The following is a 16,580-nucleotide window of genomic DNA, read 5'->3' on the forward strand; positions in this document are numbered from 1 at the left end:
TTAGTTTTCATTTCAATCCCAAAGAAAGGCAATGCCAAAGAATGTTCAAACCACTGCACAAATTACACTCATCTCACACACTAGCAAAGTAATGTTCAAAATTCTCCAAGCCAGGCTTCAGCAATACGTGAACTGAGAACTTTCAGATGTTCAAGCTGGATTTAGAAAAGGCAGAGGAACCAAACTGCCAACATCCACTGGATCATAGAAAAAGCAAGAGTTCTAGAAAAACATCTACTTCAGCTTTATTGGCTATGACAAAGCCTTTAACTGTGTGGATCACAACAAACTGTGGAAAATTCTTCAAGAGATGGGAATACCAGACCACCTTACCTGCCTCCTGAGAAATCTGTATGCAGGTCAAGAAACAACAGTTAGACCTGGACATGGAATAAACAAATTGGGAAAGGAGTATATTGTCAAGTATATACAGTCAAGGCTGTATATTGTCACCCTGCTTTTTTAACTTATATGCAGAGTACATCATGCAAAATGCCAGGCTGAATGAAGCAGAAGTTACAATCAAGATTGCAGGGAGAGATAGCAAAAACCTCAGATATGCAGATAACACCACCCTATGGCAGAAAGCCAGGAGGCACTGAAGAGTGTCTTGATGAATGTGAAAGAGGAGAGTGAAAAAGCTGACTTAAAACTCAACATTCAAAAAACAAAGATCATGGCATCTGGCTCCATCATTTCATGGCAAATAGATGTGGAAACAATGGAAATAGTGACAGACTTTATTTTTGGGGGGCTCCAAAATCACTGCAGATGGTGACTGCAGCCATGAAATTAAAAGATGCTTATTCCTTGGAAGAAAAGCTATGACCAACCTAGACAGCATATTAAAAAGCAGAGACATTACCTTACCAACAAATGTCCATCTAGTCAAAGCTATGGTTTTTCCAGTAGTCATGTAGCGATTTAAGAGTTGGACTATAAAGAAAGCTGAGCTCTGAAGAATTGATGCTTCTGAACTGTGGTGCTGGAGAAGACTCTTGAGAGTCCCTTGGACTGCAAGGAGATCCAACCAGTCCATCGTAAAGGAAATCAGTCCTGAGTATTCACTGGAAGGACTGATGCTGAAGCTGAAACTCCAATACTTTGACCATCTGATGCTAAGAACTGACTCCTTAGAAAAGCCCCTGATGCTGGGAAAGATTGAAGGCAGGAGGAGAAGCGGAAGACAGAGGATGAGATGGCTGGATGGCATCACTGACTTGATGGACCTGAGTTTGAGCAAGCTCTGGGAGTTGTTGACGGACAGGGAATCCTGATGTGCTGCAGTCTATGGGGTCACAAACAGGCAGACACGACTGAGTGACTGAACTGAACTGAATTGAACATGCTTTGAATATTGGTAAAGGGGCAAATCAATTCCCAAATGAAAACTTTCTATATGACTTCTGAGGTGTTCATTGATTAAGAAAATTAAGCACCTTAGAATATGAAGAAGAACATATGTGTATGTATAATTGAATCACTTTGCTGTATAGCAGAAATTAACACATTGTAAATCAACTATATTTTGATAAAAGCAAAATAAAATAAACCTCTGAAAAATAAAATAGTTGACGAATTAAAAAAAGAAAATTATACATCTGAATACATGTAGATAAGCTAATGAAAAGCAAAAGAAATATATTCATGAACTGAATGAAATTGTCTGTAATTCTATGTTTTATAGCATAAACTCTAAAAGGAACATGTCAGATCAAGACCGAAGATGTGGATTCACTTCAGATTGGTTGAAAATGTAATATAACTGGTATTTTACTGACTGTAGTTGAATTTTTGAATTCAGTTCAAAAGTTCTGAATTATTATTTTTCTGCAAAATACATAATAGATTGATGGAAAGCTTTGAGTAAGAGGCAACAGCATCATCAAAAGAGTCTCCATGTCTCAGGAAGAATCAGCAGCATAGGAGCCTAGATCCTGTCTCCTAACTTCTCCTTTAAACACTCATGAAGAAGATGCCTAGAGGAAATAACCACATGAGCTCTAGAAAATAAAAGGAAAAAAAACCAATCATATAATAGACTCTAGGATTAGTTTCTATAATTTACAGTTCTGAGGTCTGAGGACACAGATTAGAAAACAAGATTAATTAGATTAATTATCATGCTTACAAAATAATTTCTGATGATCTCCTCTTGGGAAATGAAAGTCAAGGTCAGCCTTTTATAGTCTGCAAAGACTCTGGAAACACAGAAGTAATTGTTGTGAAATGGCCCAACATAGGAATGCTTTCATTCCTAAATTCTGTTTCCTATCCAGATAAGGTTGTTTAGCCAGAAATTACATTTATTAAATCCCTAAGGTATTCTAGGCAGTGTTTTAAAAAATTTACCTGTACTTTCTTGAGGCCTCAAAATACATTGTCTTGATCTGCAGATAAAAACATAATCCCAATAAAAATCCCAATGAATTATCTTGTGGATATAGACAGACTAACAGATTTAAAGTTCATATGGAGATGCAAAAGACTGAGAATAGCTAACACAATACTGCAGGAAAGCAACAAAGTCAGAGGCTGACACTACCCGATTTTAAGACTTAAATTGTTAATATAAAGTGATAACAATCAAGATAGTGTGGTATTGGTGATATTAGCAATATGGTGGAGTAGACGGTTCCCAGCCCACATTTCCCAGGATCTAGGAGGGAGGCTGTGAGACCTCAGTGCAGCTCAAGACTAAGGAGGACAACCTTGAGAAGGCAGGCTGATGCACGCTGGCAGGCCTGGTGACTGTGGTCCCAGCTGTGAAGCAGAAGCAGCCCTGTTCCTCTGTGGACTTGGCTTTAGCTTTCACTTATTCACCCTTCATTCATTCATTTATTTGTCCTATCTTTATATAGTTCTGAGTTCCTGACCTATATTATTTTCCTTTCATCTAAAGTATTTCATTTAACGTTTCTTTCACGGCAGTCTACTGGTGATAAATTCCCTGTTTTCTCTGAGAATTTTTTTTCCTCCTTCATTTTTTTCTTTTTCTTTGAGCTCACCCTGTGGCATGAGGGGATCTTAATTCCCCAGCGAGGGACTGAATCCACACCTCCTGCATTGGAAAGTGGAGTCTTAACCAGTGGGCCACCCCCCCTCTCACTTTTGAAGGATAATTTGCAGTGTACAGAATTCTAGGTTAGTGGATTTTTTTTCTCTCAACATTTCAGACATTTCACTCCACTCTCTTAATTTCTGAGAAGTTGGACATAATTACTATCTTTGTTCCTCTATAGGTAAGGTGTCCTCCCACCCCTCCTAGGCTTCTTTCAGGATCTTTTATCTTTGATTTTCTGTAATTTCAAAATGATATACCAAAGCTTTTTGTTGTTGTTGTTGCACTTCCCCTGCTTTGGTTCTCTGAACCTCTTGGATCTATGGTTTGGACTGAGATGAAATTGGGGGAAATTTTCAGTCATCACTGTTTCATGAATGTCTTCTGTTGCTTTCCCCCTTCTCTTTCTGGTATTCCCATTATATATACATTACATCTTTTTGAGTTGTCCCAAAGATCTTGGATATTGCTTAGCATTTTTTGGCCTTTGTTCTCTTTGTTTTTCAGTTTTCAGGGTTACTACTGATCCTCAATTTCAGAGAGTCTCTCCTCAGCCATGTCTAGTCTAATAAGCCCATAAAAAGGCATTCCTCGTTTCTGTTACATTGTGTTTTATCTTTCTCAGCATTTCTTTTTCATTCTTAGGAATTCTACTCTCTTCTCACATTGCCCATCTGTTCTTGTGTGGTGTCTACTTTATCCATTAGACCCTTAGTATAATAATCATAGTTTTTTTTTTTAAATTCCTATTCTGGTCATTTCAACACCCTTGCTATGTCTGGTTCTAATGCTTGCTTTGTCTCTTCAAATAGTGTTGCTGTTGTTTTCCTTTTGGTCAGCCTAGTAGTATTTTTCTTAGCAACAGGAAATGAGGTGCTGTGTAGAAGAAAGTGCTGTAAATGGGCCTTTAGTCACATGATGGTGTGGGGGGAGGGGAAGCATTCTACAGGCCCATGATCAGGTCTCAATCTTTTATTGAGCCTTTGCCTCTGGACTGTGAACTTCACAAGTGTCGCTCAGTTTTTTCCCTCCCTCCTTAAGTGGGAGAGTATTACCAGAGTGGGCTGGAGTTTGGTATTTCCCTTTTCTAAAGTCAGTTAGGCTTTGGAAATACCCCAACGGGTTAGGGTCTGTTTGGCTAGTTTCCCCTGTAGGCTGGACTTGTTAAAAAGAACAGTGTTCTGGCATGTTTCAAAATGGTTCCTTTTCCCCTCCCCCTGCCAGAAGCTTGAGGGTATTTTTCTCTGATAATTACTGTGGGAACCTAGTTAAACTCCTGGAAGGAAGTCTCACAAGACGGTAGGGACCTCCCTATGACTAAATCCTCCTGGAGTTTTAACTCTCAGACTTGTTCACATTGAGTTTCCTCCTTCAGCACTGGCTCCTGTGGCAATTTGAGTCTTTGCTCTGATCAATCACTAGTCCGATATTTGCCCGACTGTCTTTCCAATCTTGAGGCCACAGCTGGCTTCGTGTCTTTCTCTCTCTCATGGATCCAAGAAGTGTTGAATTTTTAGCCTGTCTTTGTTTTTTCTGAGTCATCAGGACGAAGTGATGACTTATAAGCTCCTTACACGAGGAACTGGAAACTGAAAGTCTTATTAATTTTTTACTCCCTGTATAAATTCAGTCATTTATTCAAGAAAATATTCAGTGATTAATTAATTAATGAACTAAATGAATTCATTACATTGATATTTAGCCAGAACTGTTTCAGGCTTTGGTGCTATAAGGGTAAGCAAAACAAGTTTTCCTGGAGCTTCCATTCTTATGTAGGAGATACAATAAACAGAGATATAAGGTTGAGAGAAGTATGAAAAAACATGAAACAAGAAAATGAGATTGGGAGGGATTGGGGACTGTGCTTCAGAAATGTTGCACACAAAAGTCTCTCTCAGAAGATGACAGATGTGGAGAGACCTAATGGAGAGAGAAAGAGTGCCTTGCAGACATGAAGGAGAAGAGCATTTCAAGCAGAGCAAATCATGACTGCAAAGGCTCTTAGGTGAAAGCGTGTTTGGGTGTGTGGCTGGGAGAGAGAGGTAAGAGGTAAGCAAGGGAGCCAGAGGCATATCATGCAGGGATTTATATACTGATGAGAAACCATTGGAGGGCTTGCCCGGGAGAGTGATGTGATTTAACACATGTTTTATAAGGCTCATTCTAGCTACAGGGTGGAGAATAGACGGTAGGGTGCTAATTGGATCTTGAAAGGAGACTATGACAATAATACAAACGAGAAATCACTGTGGGCGGAACTAAGGGAGGTGGCAATGGAACCGGTGAAAAGGAACGGAAGGAATGGAACTGCTGGTGGATTAGATGAAGAGCTTGAGAGAAGGAATCTTTCTGCCGTTTCTCTGAGTCTTGGTTCAGGTATGTGTGTAATTCCATCACGAGAGGGACTAATACTTTTGCCAAGGACCAGTGTTCTTGATGTGGCTTCCAGTTTGTTCTCACGGGTTTCAGTTTATCCCTGTGAGCTTCCTTTTCCTCCCCTGCTGCAGATCTGGCTTCTCTTCCTGATTCAGACCAACCATTGGCTGTAAAAGCTTTCAGAGATTTATTTACCAGCTCCAAGAGCTGTGTAAGCTCCATCCTGATAATAAAGTCCTTATTCTGTATCACTCAGAGTGACTACTTTCCTGATTAAAACCTTAACTGATACAGTTTGATCTGTTTATCAGCCCACTGAATAGAGATATTCATGAACAAGTTGGATATAAAATGTAAGAGTATTTTAGTGATATCCGTGATTTGTGGCTAGTCTTTTTTTATTATCCTATAATAAATAACTTTTAAAACTATTGTCTTCTAATTGCATTGCATTGTGTTCGAGGAATGTAGGAGTATGACTTCTTTGGCATTCATTGAGTTGTTTGTAGTCTTTATTTAGGAACAGTCTTTTGTACTTGGGAAGAATGCATATTTTCTGGATAAAAGATTTTATGGGTATCCATACAAAAGGTAGGATATGGATTATCCATAAAATCCTTAAGAACTCTTAAAAATGAAGAGAACAAAATTGCAGGTAAATATTGTTGGGGAGTAAGACGGTCATTACATATTTGTAAAATAAATAAGCCACCAAGGAGACCCTACTGTCATTAACTTACACATGCATTAATACACAGGCTCAAAATAAATGAAGCTTACTGAGTTACAAATTCAAAGAATTTTGATTTATAAATTATTTTTAAAATGGACCAAAACAAATAACAATAATTAACGAATCAAATCACATTTATGTGTGTCTGTGTTTCTATACCAAGAAAATAAACTCTACTTCTTATAACAAAAACAGATTTGAATGACATTGGATAAGCACTTACACATGAACTTTTGGGGGCTCAGCATTCTCAGGGTAGAAGTTCAGAGTTCTTATCTCAACCTAATAGTTTAACCTACAAAATAAAAATCAACAGGGATTTCCCTGGTGGTCCAGCGGCTAAGACTCCTCACTCCCAATGCAGGGGGCCCAGGTTCAACCCCTGATCAGAGAACTAGATCCCACGAGCTGCAACTAAGACCCAGCGCAACAAAATAAATATTTTTAAAACATCAACTGAGCAATATTTGTTTTATCATACAATTATGACAAAACTACATTTGATAAACATATGAAGAATATAGATTCACTTAGTTTAGAAGCAATATCTGTCAAATATTGTGAGGTGATACACATTTTCCTACAAGGTAAATGCTTAAAGAATTAAAAAAAAAAAAAAAACCAACAGACAAAGGCACAGTATTATTCTTTTCTTACCTGGCTTCTCAAAGTTTATGATTTTCTGTCCTTGATTTATATATTCTATACTTTCTCAGTCTGTCTGAACATTTAGAAGTAATTACTTAACACCTTTTAGATTGCAGTATCATTTCAAGTTCTCCTTGTTTGTTCTATCTGGCTGTGGAGTTCCTCACATTTTTTATATGTTTTTGTTGATGAGCTCATATAAATATGCTGATTTCTCTTCTCGCTTCAGCATTATCATTCATTCGAACTAAACAGTGGCCACCAGGCATAGTGGACTCACTCGAAAGGTTAAACTAAACTTTCAGTACTTGGTTTCAAGTTATCCCAGTAAAGAAAGGATGCCTAATGATCTTTGAGTTAGTTATCTGTTGCCATCATAATGATGTACAACAATCATAAAATACCACTGTCATATAATCATGTCTCAGCTGGAGTTTGGCTGGGTGGCTTTCACGATCTTGGCTGAGTTTGCCCAAATACTTGGGGATTGACTGGCTGTTGGTTGTCTAGCCTGGTCTCAGCTGTGCTCCCTGCGTCTCTCATCCTCTTCTTATACCAGGCATACACTCTTCAGGACAGGAGAGCAGCAAGAGAGAAAAAGAGAGGTCAAGCTCAATTTTCCAAGTGCTTTATAAGCCTCTGCTTGCAGTAAGCTGGCCAAAACAGGTGGGTTAGAGTTTAGAATGCTTGGCTCCCTGTAGGAGGTGATAGCAGAGTTATAGGGAGTAAGTTCAGTTCAGTTCAGTCGCCCACTTGTGTCCAACTCTTTGCGACCCCATGAATTGCAGCACGCCAGGCCTCCCTGTCCATCACCAACTCTCGGAGTTCACAGGGTGTGGCTATAAGTGAGGAATTGAGGCCATTTTATGATATCTACTATAATCTTAGAAAAGAGATACTCCCTATTGTTCTGAATAAGCTTGAAAGAAGAGAAGCTTTTTTCATGGACAAATATAAAAGTTTGGGTAAAAGTCATGACCCAGCTTTTATTACACTTAAAAAGTAATAGGCAGCACAATATTATAAATTAACTATACTTCAACACAAAAAGAAAATAGAAACTACATAACTATAATGGCAAAAAGAAAACTGTAATGTACACTCTTTGGAATAAAATGAAAAGAAATGCAAGTTCTTAGACATTCTGGGAGATGCCTAATGAAACAAGTTTTGACATTCAGAGGTTCTAGACACTTAAAAAAATTTCTTTGTAGCTATGTTCTCCTAGGTCTTCAAGATGAGAAGGTTTTAAGGCTGATTTACTCACTTCTAGGTCCTTCTCTGTTTACTGTTTCAGTAAAAACAACATGTTTCCCTCTTGGCGATAAATTTAAGTCACTTTCCCCAATTTTATACATGCTCAAATCTTGTCTCAATTATAAACACATCTTTGTCTGTCTTTTCTCTCTAGCAGAAAACAGCCAATGGCTCCTGTTCACTTTCCCCATAGCATTTTGCTTATTTATTATTATTATTTTACAATGACATCACATCTTACACAAGAACTGGGGTGGTGAGTGGGAGAGGGGCTGTGCATATTAAAAACAGGGGCTGAATTTCAAACAAAGGGGAAGAATAGTGTCATGGGCTGGACCACGGACTCCCCGAGGGCAAAGACTCCTGAGAACATGGCTCAGGGTGTAGTAAGTATTCAAAAAATGCTTAAAGGAATGAAACCAATGGGTACTGGTGGCTGACTACTTAGACTCAGAAGTCAGGCTCCTTGTTCAAATATTGGCTATACATTTACTAGGATAATAATATGAAAAGCTAGAATAGTATAGGATCCTATACTATAGCTAGGATAATACATGAAAAATACCAGTTGGGTTTTTTTTAAAGTAGTGAAAAATTTATTATGATCCCAGTCATCTTCATAATCCTTTGATTAAACAAATACTATGATATTAATTTTCTTTCAAAAAAAGTGGATATTTGATGTTTATTTAATTATTGGCCACATCTTGCAGCTTGCAGGATCTTAGTTCCCCAAACCAGGGATTGAATCCAGGCCCTCAGCAGTGAAAGTTCAGAGTCCTAACCACTGGACCACCAGGGAATTTTCTGTAATATTAATCACTGATTTACTATATTAAGCTATTTTATTATATACTATAGATAAGGTACTCCTATTTAAATCCTGCAAAAGGACCATAAAAATGTTTTAATGTTTACTTCTGTGAAAAGCAAACACAATAAGTATTTAGCTGAAAGGGACCAATAGAATTTAATCATTCATTTTTATGAAAAAATTTTAAAATAATTTAATAATAATTGAAATATAGTTGATTAAACTACTTTAAATAGCAGTCATTTATAGGTAACAATTTTGTTTCTTCCATGATTATCATTGCAATTAAAAAGCCTTTAGTAAATTGATGGTGAATCACGTGGTTCTAAATATGCTAGCCTTTATTTATTATTACTATTACTGTTGAGACTGATGACAGCAATGTGGCAGGTAGGAGGAGGATTAGATTGAATTGTGTCCTCCAAAGGAGCTGACTGGGGTCCTAACTTCTGGTACCTCAGAATGTGACCTTATTTGGAGTTAGGGTCTTTATAAATGTAATCAAGTTTAAAAAATGAGACCACAGGGTGGGTTGTAAGCCAATATGGCTGCTGTCCTTATATAAAAGGGAAATTAAAACACAGACACACAGACACACACAAACACACAGAAGGGGAGAACATCACCGAGGATGAAGGCAGAGATCTCCAAGCCAAGGAACACAGAGATTGCCAGCAAACCACTGGAATCTGGAAGAGAGGGATGGGACAGAATCTCTCTCTCAGCCTCAGAAGGAACCACCCCACTATCACCTTGCTCTTGGACTTCTAACTGTGTTTAAGCCACTCGATTGTAATCCCTTGTTATAGCAGCCCCAGCAAACTCATATGGCAGGTGAATACTCATTGGCTGTGGATTCCTGACATCCACTATGGTAGATTTTGGTTCTGTTTCTTCTTTTTTCCTGGCAAATTTCTGAAGAGTTATGTTAGCTTCAGGAGCACAGGACCCCAAGGGATATTTTGTGACAGGCCATAACTTCTGCTCCCAAGATAGAGCTTAGTGGCTTGAGCAGATCACCTCTCCTGGTCTCCTATTCCTTGTTTCCAAGATAAACTAGACAGACGAAAGTAACTAAGTGTCTGTTCCCAGCTATAAATGTGATTCCTGCTGCTGCTGCTGCTAAGTCGCTTCAGTCGTGTCTGACTCTGTGCGACCCCATAGACGGCAGCCCACCAGGTTCCCCTGTCCCTGGGATTCTCCAGGCAAGAACACTGGAGTGGGTTGCCATTTCCTTCTCCAATGCATGAAAGTGAAAAGTGAAAGTGAAGACGGTCAGTCATGTCTGACTGTTAGCGACCCCATGGACTGCAGCCCACCAGGCTCCTCCATCCGTGGGATTTTCCAGGCAAGAGTACTTGAGTGGGATGCCATTGCCTTCTCCAAAACGTGATTCCTACTGCACTGATAAAGGTGATCCTAACTTTCTGTAACTCCACTTATTCTGTTAGAGAAGAGTCCTCTATATTTAAACCACATCTTGAGTATAAGCTTTGTGTGTCGTTTTTTTTTTTTTTTTACATATATAATTAATGAATTATCAGCACAGTGTACTGGGAAGGTATGGTCATAGAAATCAGGAGATCTGAAATTTAACCTTGATTTCAGAATAATGATAAGATTGAAACACAAAATAATATCATCTACCCCTCTTTGTCAATGATGGTCTAGGCTAATTTTTTTTTTTAAGAGAAAAATTATTTTCAGTTTGAATGAGTCTAACATAAACCCAGCAGGGGTATAAAAACAATACGAGATCTCTCAGGTTTTTCCTTAATTCTACCCATACTTTTTTCTAAGAATAAAATATATTTTCCTCAAAGAATAAATCAACTTCTGGCCACCCAGTGAGAGTCATATGGTTTTCTTTTAGAAATTTGGAAGGAGATAAGAGAACATCACTGAGGCATTGGGAGTCATGGTATATGCCATCAGACACAACATTTTTGTCTATAGCTAAACTTTGTCCTGGGGTCACACCAGGTATCAGGCTGTGGCCTGAAGCTTTGGTAGAAGCATCTCAACAGGTAGGGAATCAATAAGCCAGTGGATGCCTGGTTCAACAGAAAGGTCACTCCTTAATTTCACACTTTGTGTGCCATTCTAAATGGCATACACCAGGAATTTGTTACAAAACCTGTCCCTTTATTCACGGCTTGTGAGTACATTATTATGCTTTTTTGATAAATAATTTTCCCAGGGGAGTACTTACCATAGCAGCTGGTAGTCTCCTGTGTCGTTTTATTGCCTATACTCAATGAGAGCAGAGGCATGATACAAATTGTTGTGCATGACCCTAGCCTTCTGTTTGCAATAAGGAGCACACACAATGCCATACCAAAGTGTTTATTGACATTCCTTGAAGGTGGTAGGATGGAAGAGAAAGCTTGGCCTGAGTGTTATGTGACATTTCTCTTGTCGATGGAAGCAAAATCAGCCCAAGAACAAGGACTTCTCCTGCTATTGTCTAGAACAAAGACTTGAACAAAATCATTATAGACATTTCTTTAGGTAAATTGGAAGCTGCAAGAAGTAGGCTAATGGAACAATATTTACTCTAAATACTACCTCTAGGCACCTTTTTTTTTTTCTACTAGAACAAAGGGACTACATGTCACTAACAGGAAAATAACATGTTCTCTTTTGGACCTTATGATGGTTGGAACATCCATCCCAGACTTTGATGATATAGTATTGCAGTAGTTTTAAGAATGAACACTGAAGTACATAATAGTAATAATAATAATAAAGCACCACATTTGTTATGTAAAGTTCTAACTATTTTCATTTGAAAGTGTTTTACCTTGACTGGGAAAACATTTGTGGCAACTGAGAAATTTTCTGAACCCAAATTTGGGACACGTGGTTTGACACGTGGACTGATGGTGCCACAGATCTAACATTAGAACTGTTCTGGAAGGTCCAGCTTGTGGGCTGGTCATACAAATGCACTTACTGTTAAATGACATATGATCATGTGATAGAAGAGAGAAAGATTGAGATTCTGTATATTTAAAGCCTGCCAACAAACCGTATACCTCTTTTTCTTAATTTTCTCTTTGAATGACAATTGTGATGGTAGTAAAAAATTTTCACAACCACGGTCAACTTATAGACATAGGAATTACAAAGAAATCAGTAGCTTTATAGCACTTCTCTTGAATCTGTAGAGTCCATTTCTATTTTTGGATTATCATTTTCATATAATAGAATAAAATGGAACATACACAAAATTATTATAATACTTCATATTATTTTTGAAGCATTTTTCAAACTGACACATAAGTGTTCTCTCATTTACTTTTTTTTGTTCCCCAATTAAAGGTAATATACTCTTACTAAAAAATAGCTTTAAAAGATCTTGTTTTAGGGAAAGTGTGGTTTAAAAGTGGTTAATTTTATAATGTGCCTCCATGGAGAAAACAAATACTTTAAAAATAAATTATACATGGTAACAAATGGGTGAGATCTATCTTGCTCATTATGAATTATATGATTTGGGGTGGTTTGCACCTCCATATGGTAACATTAAGAGCATAATTGAGTCATATAGCTGTTTTGTTATACATGTAATTACATATATATATATATATAATGTTATACATATATTAAGTAACAAAACATAATCTGGAACAAAGAGAAATAAAGATCTTTCCATAACAACTGTCTGTCGTCTTTGTCTTCATTCCTCAGGGAGTCTGTGCAAGGCTGTAAGGGAAACTGGGACCCTATTAAGCATACTTCACATTTTTCAGGGACTCTGACACCAGTATTTCTTTCTGGAATTTCATACTCTTATGAAATACTGTTCCTGTAATGCTCCTGGGATATATCTGAACCATGGCATTGGGCAGGACAGTAGGAATAAGGAGATATTAGTTGAAAACCATTCATGTCTAAGTTTTCTATGTATATATATCTTCTAGGATACCTTGTTCCTTCTGTACTGGGGAGAATAGACATCAGTTTATCTATTAACAGCTTAATTAGATATTTATGTTAATTGTGAAGATTCCTGGGAACAGGCTCCATTTTGGAACAGCTTTCTCTTTTGCCAAAGCCTAACATATGAGTCCTAAAAAAAAGAACTGAATGTTTGAATTAACAAGTATTTACATATATCAAACACCAAGTTCTAAAAATGAAAGATGCTCCCTTTACTAAAAATGCTCTTCTATATAGGATGGTGAAATAATTTGCAACATCCTTATGTCCTGATTTTATAAATAATAGCTCCACTGGAATCCATGACTTTCCAGATGCTGAGACATGTCCTGAATGATACAGATCCCTCAGATTCTGCATTATGGAACTTACACATTCCATCATCCTATGTCAGTAAATATTCTTTGTAGACAATAACAGAAGGCCAGATTTCTGTAACATACATATTCCTTGATGGACCACAGGTACACAGCAGCTAGGAGTGCTGGGCATTCGAATTCCTACTAAAGGAATGTTTCCTTATGGAGGGCAGGGAACACAACTGATGCATGGTCTGGACACAAACCAACATGAATACAAGACATGGTTCCAGATGAAATTCACTTGCCCATGTTTCTCACATTTTCCCCTTGTTTAATATATACTGAAGAACAACAATGTAACATTTCAACATTTTTTTTCCCAGTGAAGAAAAACACTTTCATTTACAACATATTTAAGACGACATGGACAACAACATTAGAAAAATAGCAAATGACCATCATGTTTGGGTGTCTTCCAAATGTAATCAAGAGGTCAGGCTGTCTCTGGAGCCTGCAACTATTACTCTGAAACACTACATTTACTGAGACATCTCTTTGCTGAATGCTAAAAGAAACTGGATCCCTATTTGACAGAAATTGGTGTGCCTTTGAGGGCTTAGGTCTCTGCTCCAGGAGGATTGCTATGGAGGAAGGAAATGTATTATTTTGCCCTTGATCCCTAACAAGCACCATCGCTCTCTGCAGCTTCTGATTTAGTGTGGTCCCTGTGGACAATCAGATATGAAGGAATTTGAACACCATGGTGAAGAAAAACGGAAAAGTAAACATGAAAAATAAAAATGCTATCAAAGTTGAAACAAACGTTTGCCAAACAAGTAATTACTTGGCTTGAATGGAAGTCATGAGATTATCAGGACATTTTTTTCCCCCTCTGGGAAAGAGACTTGTGATCAAACAAAGCAAAATAAAACAGTACAGAACCCAGGTATTCAGAGCAACTGAATATGTCCTTCTAATTCATCCTGATGTCCTTTTCCCCTTTCTCCTGTTTGCTTCAACATTTCTATACAACATCATGGGGGCAGAAGCCTTGTTGTTTATGCTACATAATGCCATCTCCTTCTTGGACGTGTGCACAAGTTTGTGCTTCTTGGGTGGTGGGTGTTCACAGGGGGTGTGTCCCCAGCCCCAGACTTCTCTGAACTCAAGTCGAACCATAATCCCCATAACCATTGGGATGCCCGGCATTGCATCAGCAGGAGGTGTTTTTCTGCTGTTATTATTGGTTGGAAAGTGTGGTATTTGCACCATATGTCTAGGCTAGTTCCAGTTGATTGGGCCGATGCCACATACAAATCATGAGTTGAATATATCAAACTTTCGGTTTAGCCACTGCTGTTTTTGGATGGATTGGATGCCCAGGGAAAAGTAGAATGGGAAGAAAAGAAAGAGTTGATCAGCTCCTATTCTGAAGTTGGTTGTTAGAAATTATAAAAACAAATGGTGGTTCTGCTCAGAACACATGGGTATAGAAAAGCTTGGAATGCTTATGCTCAAATTTCCCCTTAAATCATAGAAATGGAAGTAAACATTTATTACCATTTGGTCAAGTGTAGCATAACTTGCATTCATATTTCATTGTTAGTAATGGAGGTATGCGGAGATATACACAGACCTTGAGACAGCTGTTTTTTTAAATATTGCATACAGGCTAGCAGTTCATTGAAAGTAGAGGAGATAAGCCTGAAGGTTAGATCTTAGAAGAAGGCAATTCTTCATGCACAGCTCGTCAATCCTGATTTGGTTTGAAAATGAAAATCACAGAATACCAAAACCAAAGGATAGTTGATTCAGGGAAAGGGAAAGGATGATGTCATTGGCCAGGAAAATGTCAGGGAAGTTGCCAGTTTCTCATTCAAGTCCAAAGGTGCTGGTTTCTTCTACTGCCGTTAACAGCTTTTCATACAACATGGAGTACGAGGGATAAGGTGGAAGATCCAATCGATTGAAGCACGTGTGTGCCCTGAATGGGGGAGAAAAGGCTGGTCAAAGTGTTTGTTTCAGTGATACAACTGGCTTGGCTAGTTCTGTGATCAGTCTGAATCTGTGAATCAAAAAGCGAATCAAAAGGGAGTGGAACTGTGTTTTAGCCCCACCATGCACACGCTGCAAAGAACCACAGCCTTCCAGGTGTGAACAGAACAGTTACGGGACTAGAATACCTAGAACTGGGGGAGTCTGCATTTGGAAGCAAACCACACTATACTAGCACTGTACTAGCAAAACAGTGACATTCTACAATTAAGAGATGAAGCTGGATGTGGTCGGTGAAGGAGGCAGAAAACATAATTAGTATCAGAGTCATATTCCCAAGTCTCCCTGCCCAACTCTGATTTCTGGGCTTCTGTAAACCCTGTGTATTGACTTAGAGGTGCCAATGGACATCCTGGAACTCTGAGACCCAATGCTCCATCAAGGCAGGTGTGTCCTGGAGACGGTCTGACTCCTTTACAGTTCACAGTGGGGCTTGTGTAATCTGGAGCAAAGATGCTGCATTTCCAAGAACGGCTGCATTTGTGGGATAATCCTTCCTGGGGGCCAGCAGCATCCCAGTGCCACCTGTCCTGGGTTCTGCTTATTTCATCATGTTTTTCATCCTCGGGCCAGTGTCTGGCCTAGGTGAAGAATGACTTCCCCAGCCATGTGCCAATGTGTGGACCAGGACCACACCCTGCTAACCAACTTAATTGGTGGTGGTGGTGGTGGTGCTTTAGTTTCTAAGTCAGATCTGATTCTTGTGACCCATGGACTGTAACCCTCTGCCCAGGCTCCTCTGTCGACGGGATTTCCTAGGCAAGAATACTGGAGTGGGTAGCCATTCCCTTCTCCAGGGGATCTTCCCAACCCAGGGCTTGAACCTCGGTCTCCAACATTGTAGGCAGATTCTTTACCAACTGAGCCACCAGGGAAGCCCAACTAAGTTAAGAGGGACAGAAAAATGCCAAGTGTACTTTTGGAACTGAATTCCAAAAGTCAGGGGCAGGATACAGGCAGACAGTATCTTCTTGGTTTTCTTTATCTGGTCATTTTAACTATCACTCATGAGTGGAAATAATACAGAAAAAAAAATCATCTATTTACAAAACAGTTTGGATCTGATTGATTCTATAGAAGTTAATTTCTGGAAATAAACTGAAACTTTAGCAAATGGCACTGCTTCAAGACCTAGTGTGAACAAGAGCTGCTCTTACTGCATTCATCTATAGCCTTGGTTAGCTCTTAAATATTGATACATCTTAGTCAGTAATCTAGAATGAAAAGCATTATCAAATCACAATTGGATTCTGCGTTCCTAAGTCCCCGTTGCCCTGTATGTCGTCTGACAGCACCAAGGACCTGAGTACATCATTCCCTGGGCACTGGGAGTGTGCTCTCAGGTGAGGTAGGGCATGGAGACAGCACAGGACCAGACTTTGGAAGGCC

The 16,580-nt window shown here is 38.8% G+C and overlaps 1 protein-coding gene across 1 annotated transcript in view; it reads right to left on the minus strand.

The window, feature by feature from the left end:
- Window positions 1–11,219: 11,219 nt before the first annotated feature.
- The window catches only part of HECW1 (HECT, C2 and WW domain containing E3 ubiquitin protein ligase 1), a 264,354-nt gene continuing 258,993 nt past the window's right edge, over window positions 11,220–16,580 (minus strand). Inside the window, exon 27 of the mRNA XM_040260566.1 lies at window positions 11,220–15,120. Within this exon, the coding sequence (XP_040116500.1) occupies window positions 15,009–15,120 (112 nt within the window). The 3' untranslated portion in view covers window positions 11,220–15,008. The remainder of the gene's footprint in view (window positions 15,121–16,580) is intronic.

This window comes from Oryx dammah, unplaced genomic scaffold (assembly GCF_014754425.2).
Source record: "Oryx dammah isolate SB20612 unplaced genomic scaffold, SCBI_Odam_1.1 HiC_scaffold_18, whole genome shotgun sequence".
NCBI lineage: Eukaryota > Metazoa > Chordata > Mammalia > Artiodactyla > Bovidae > Oryx > Oryx dammah.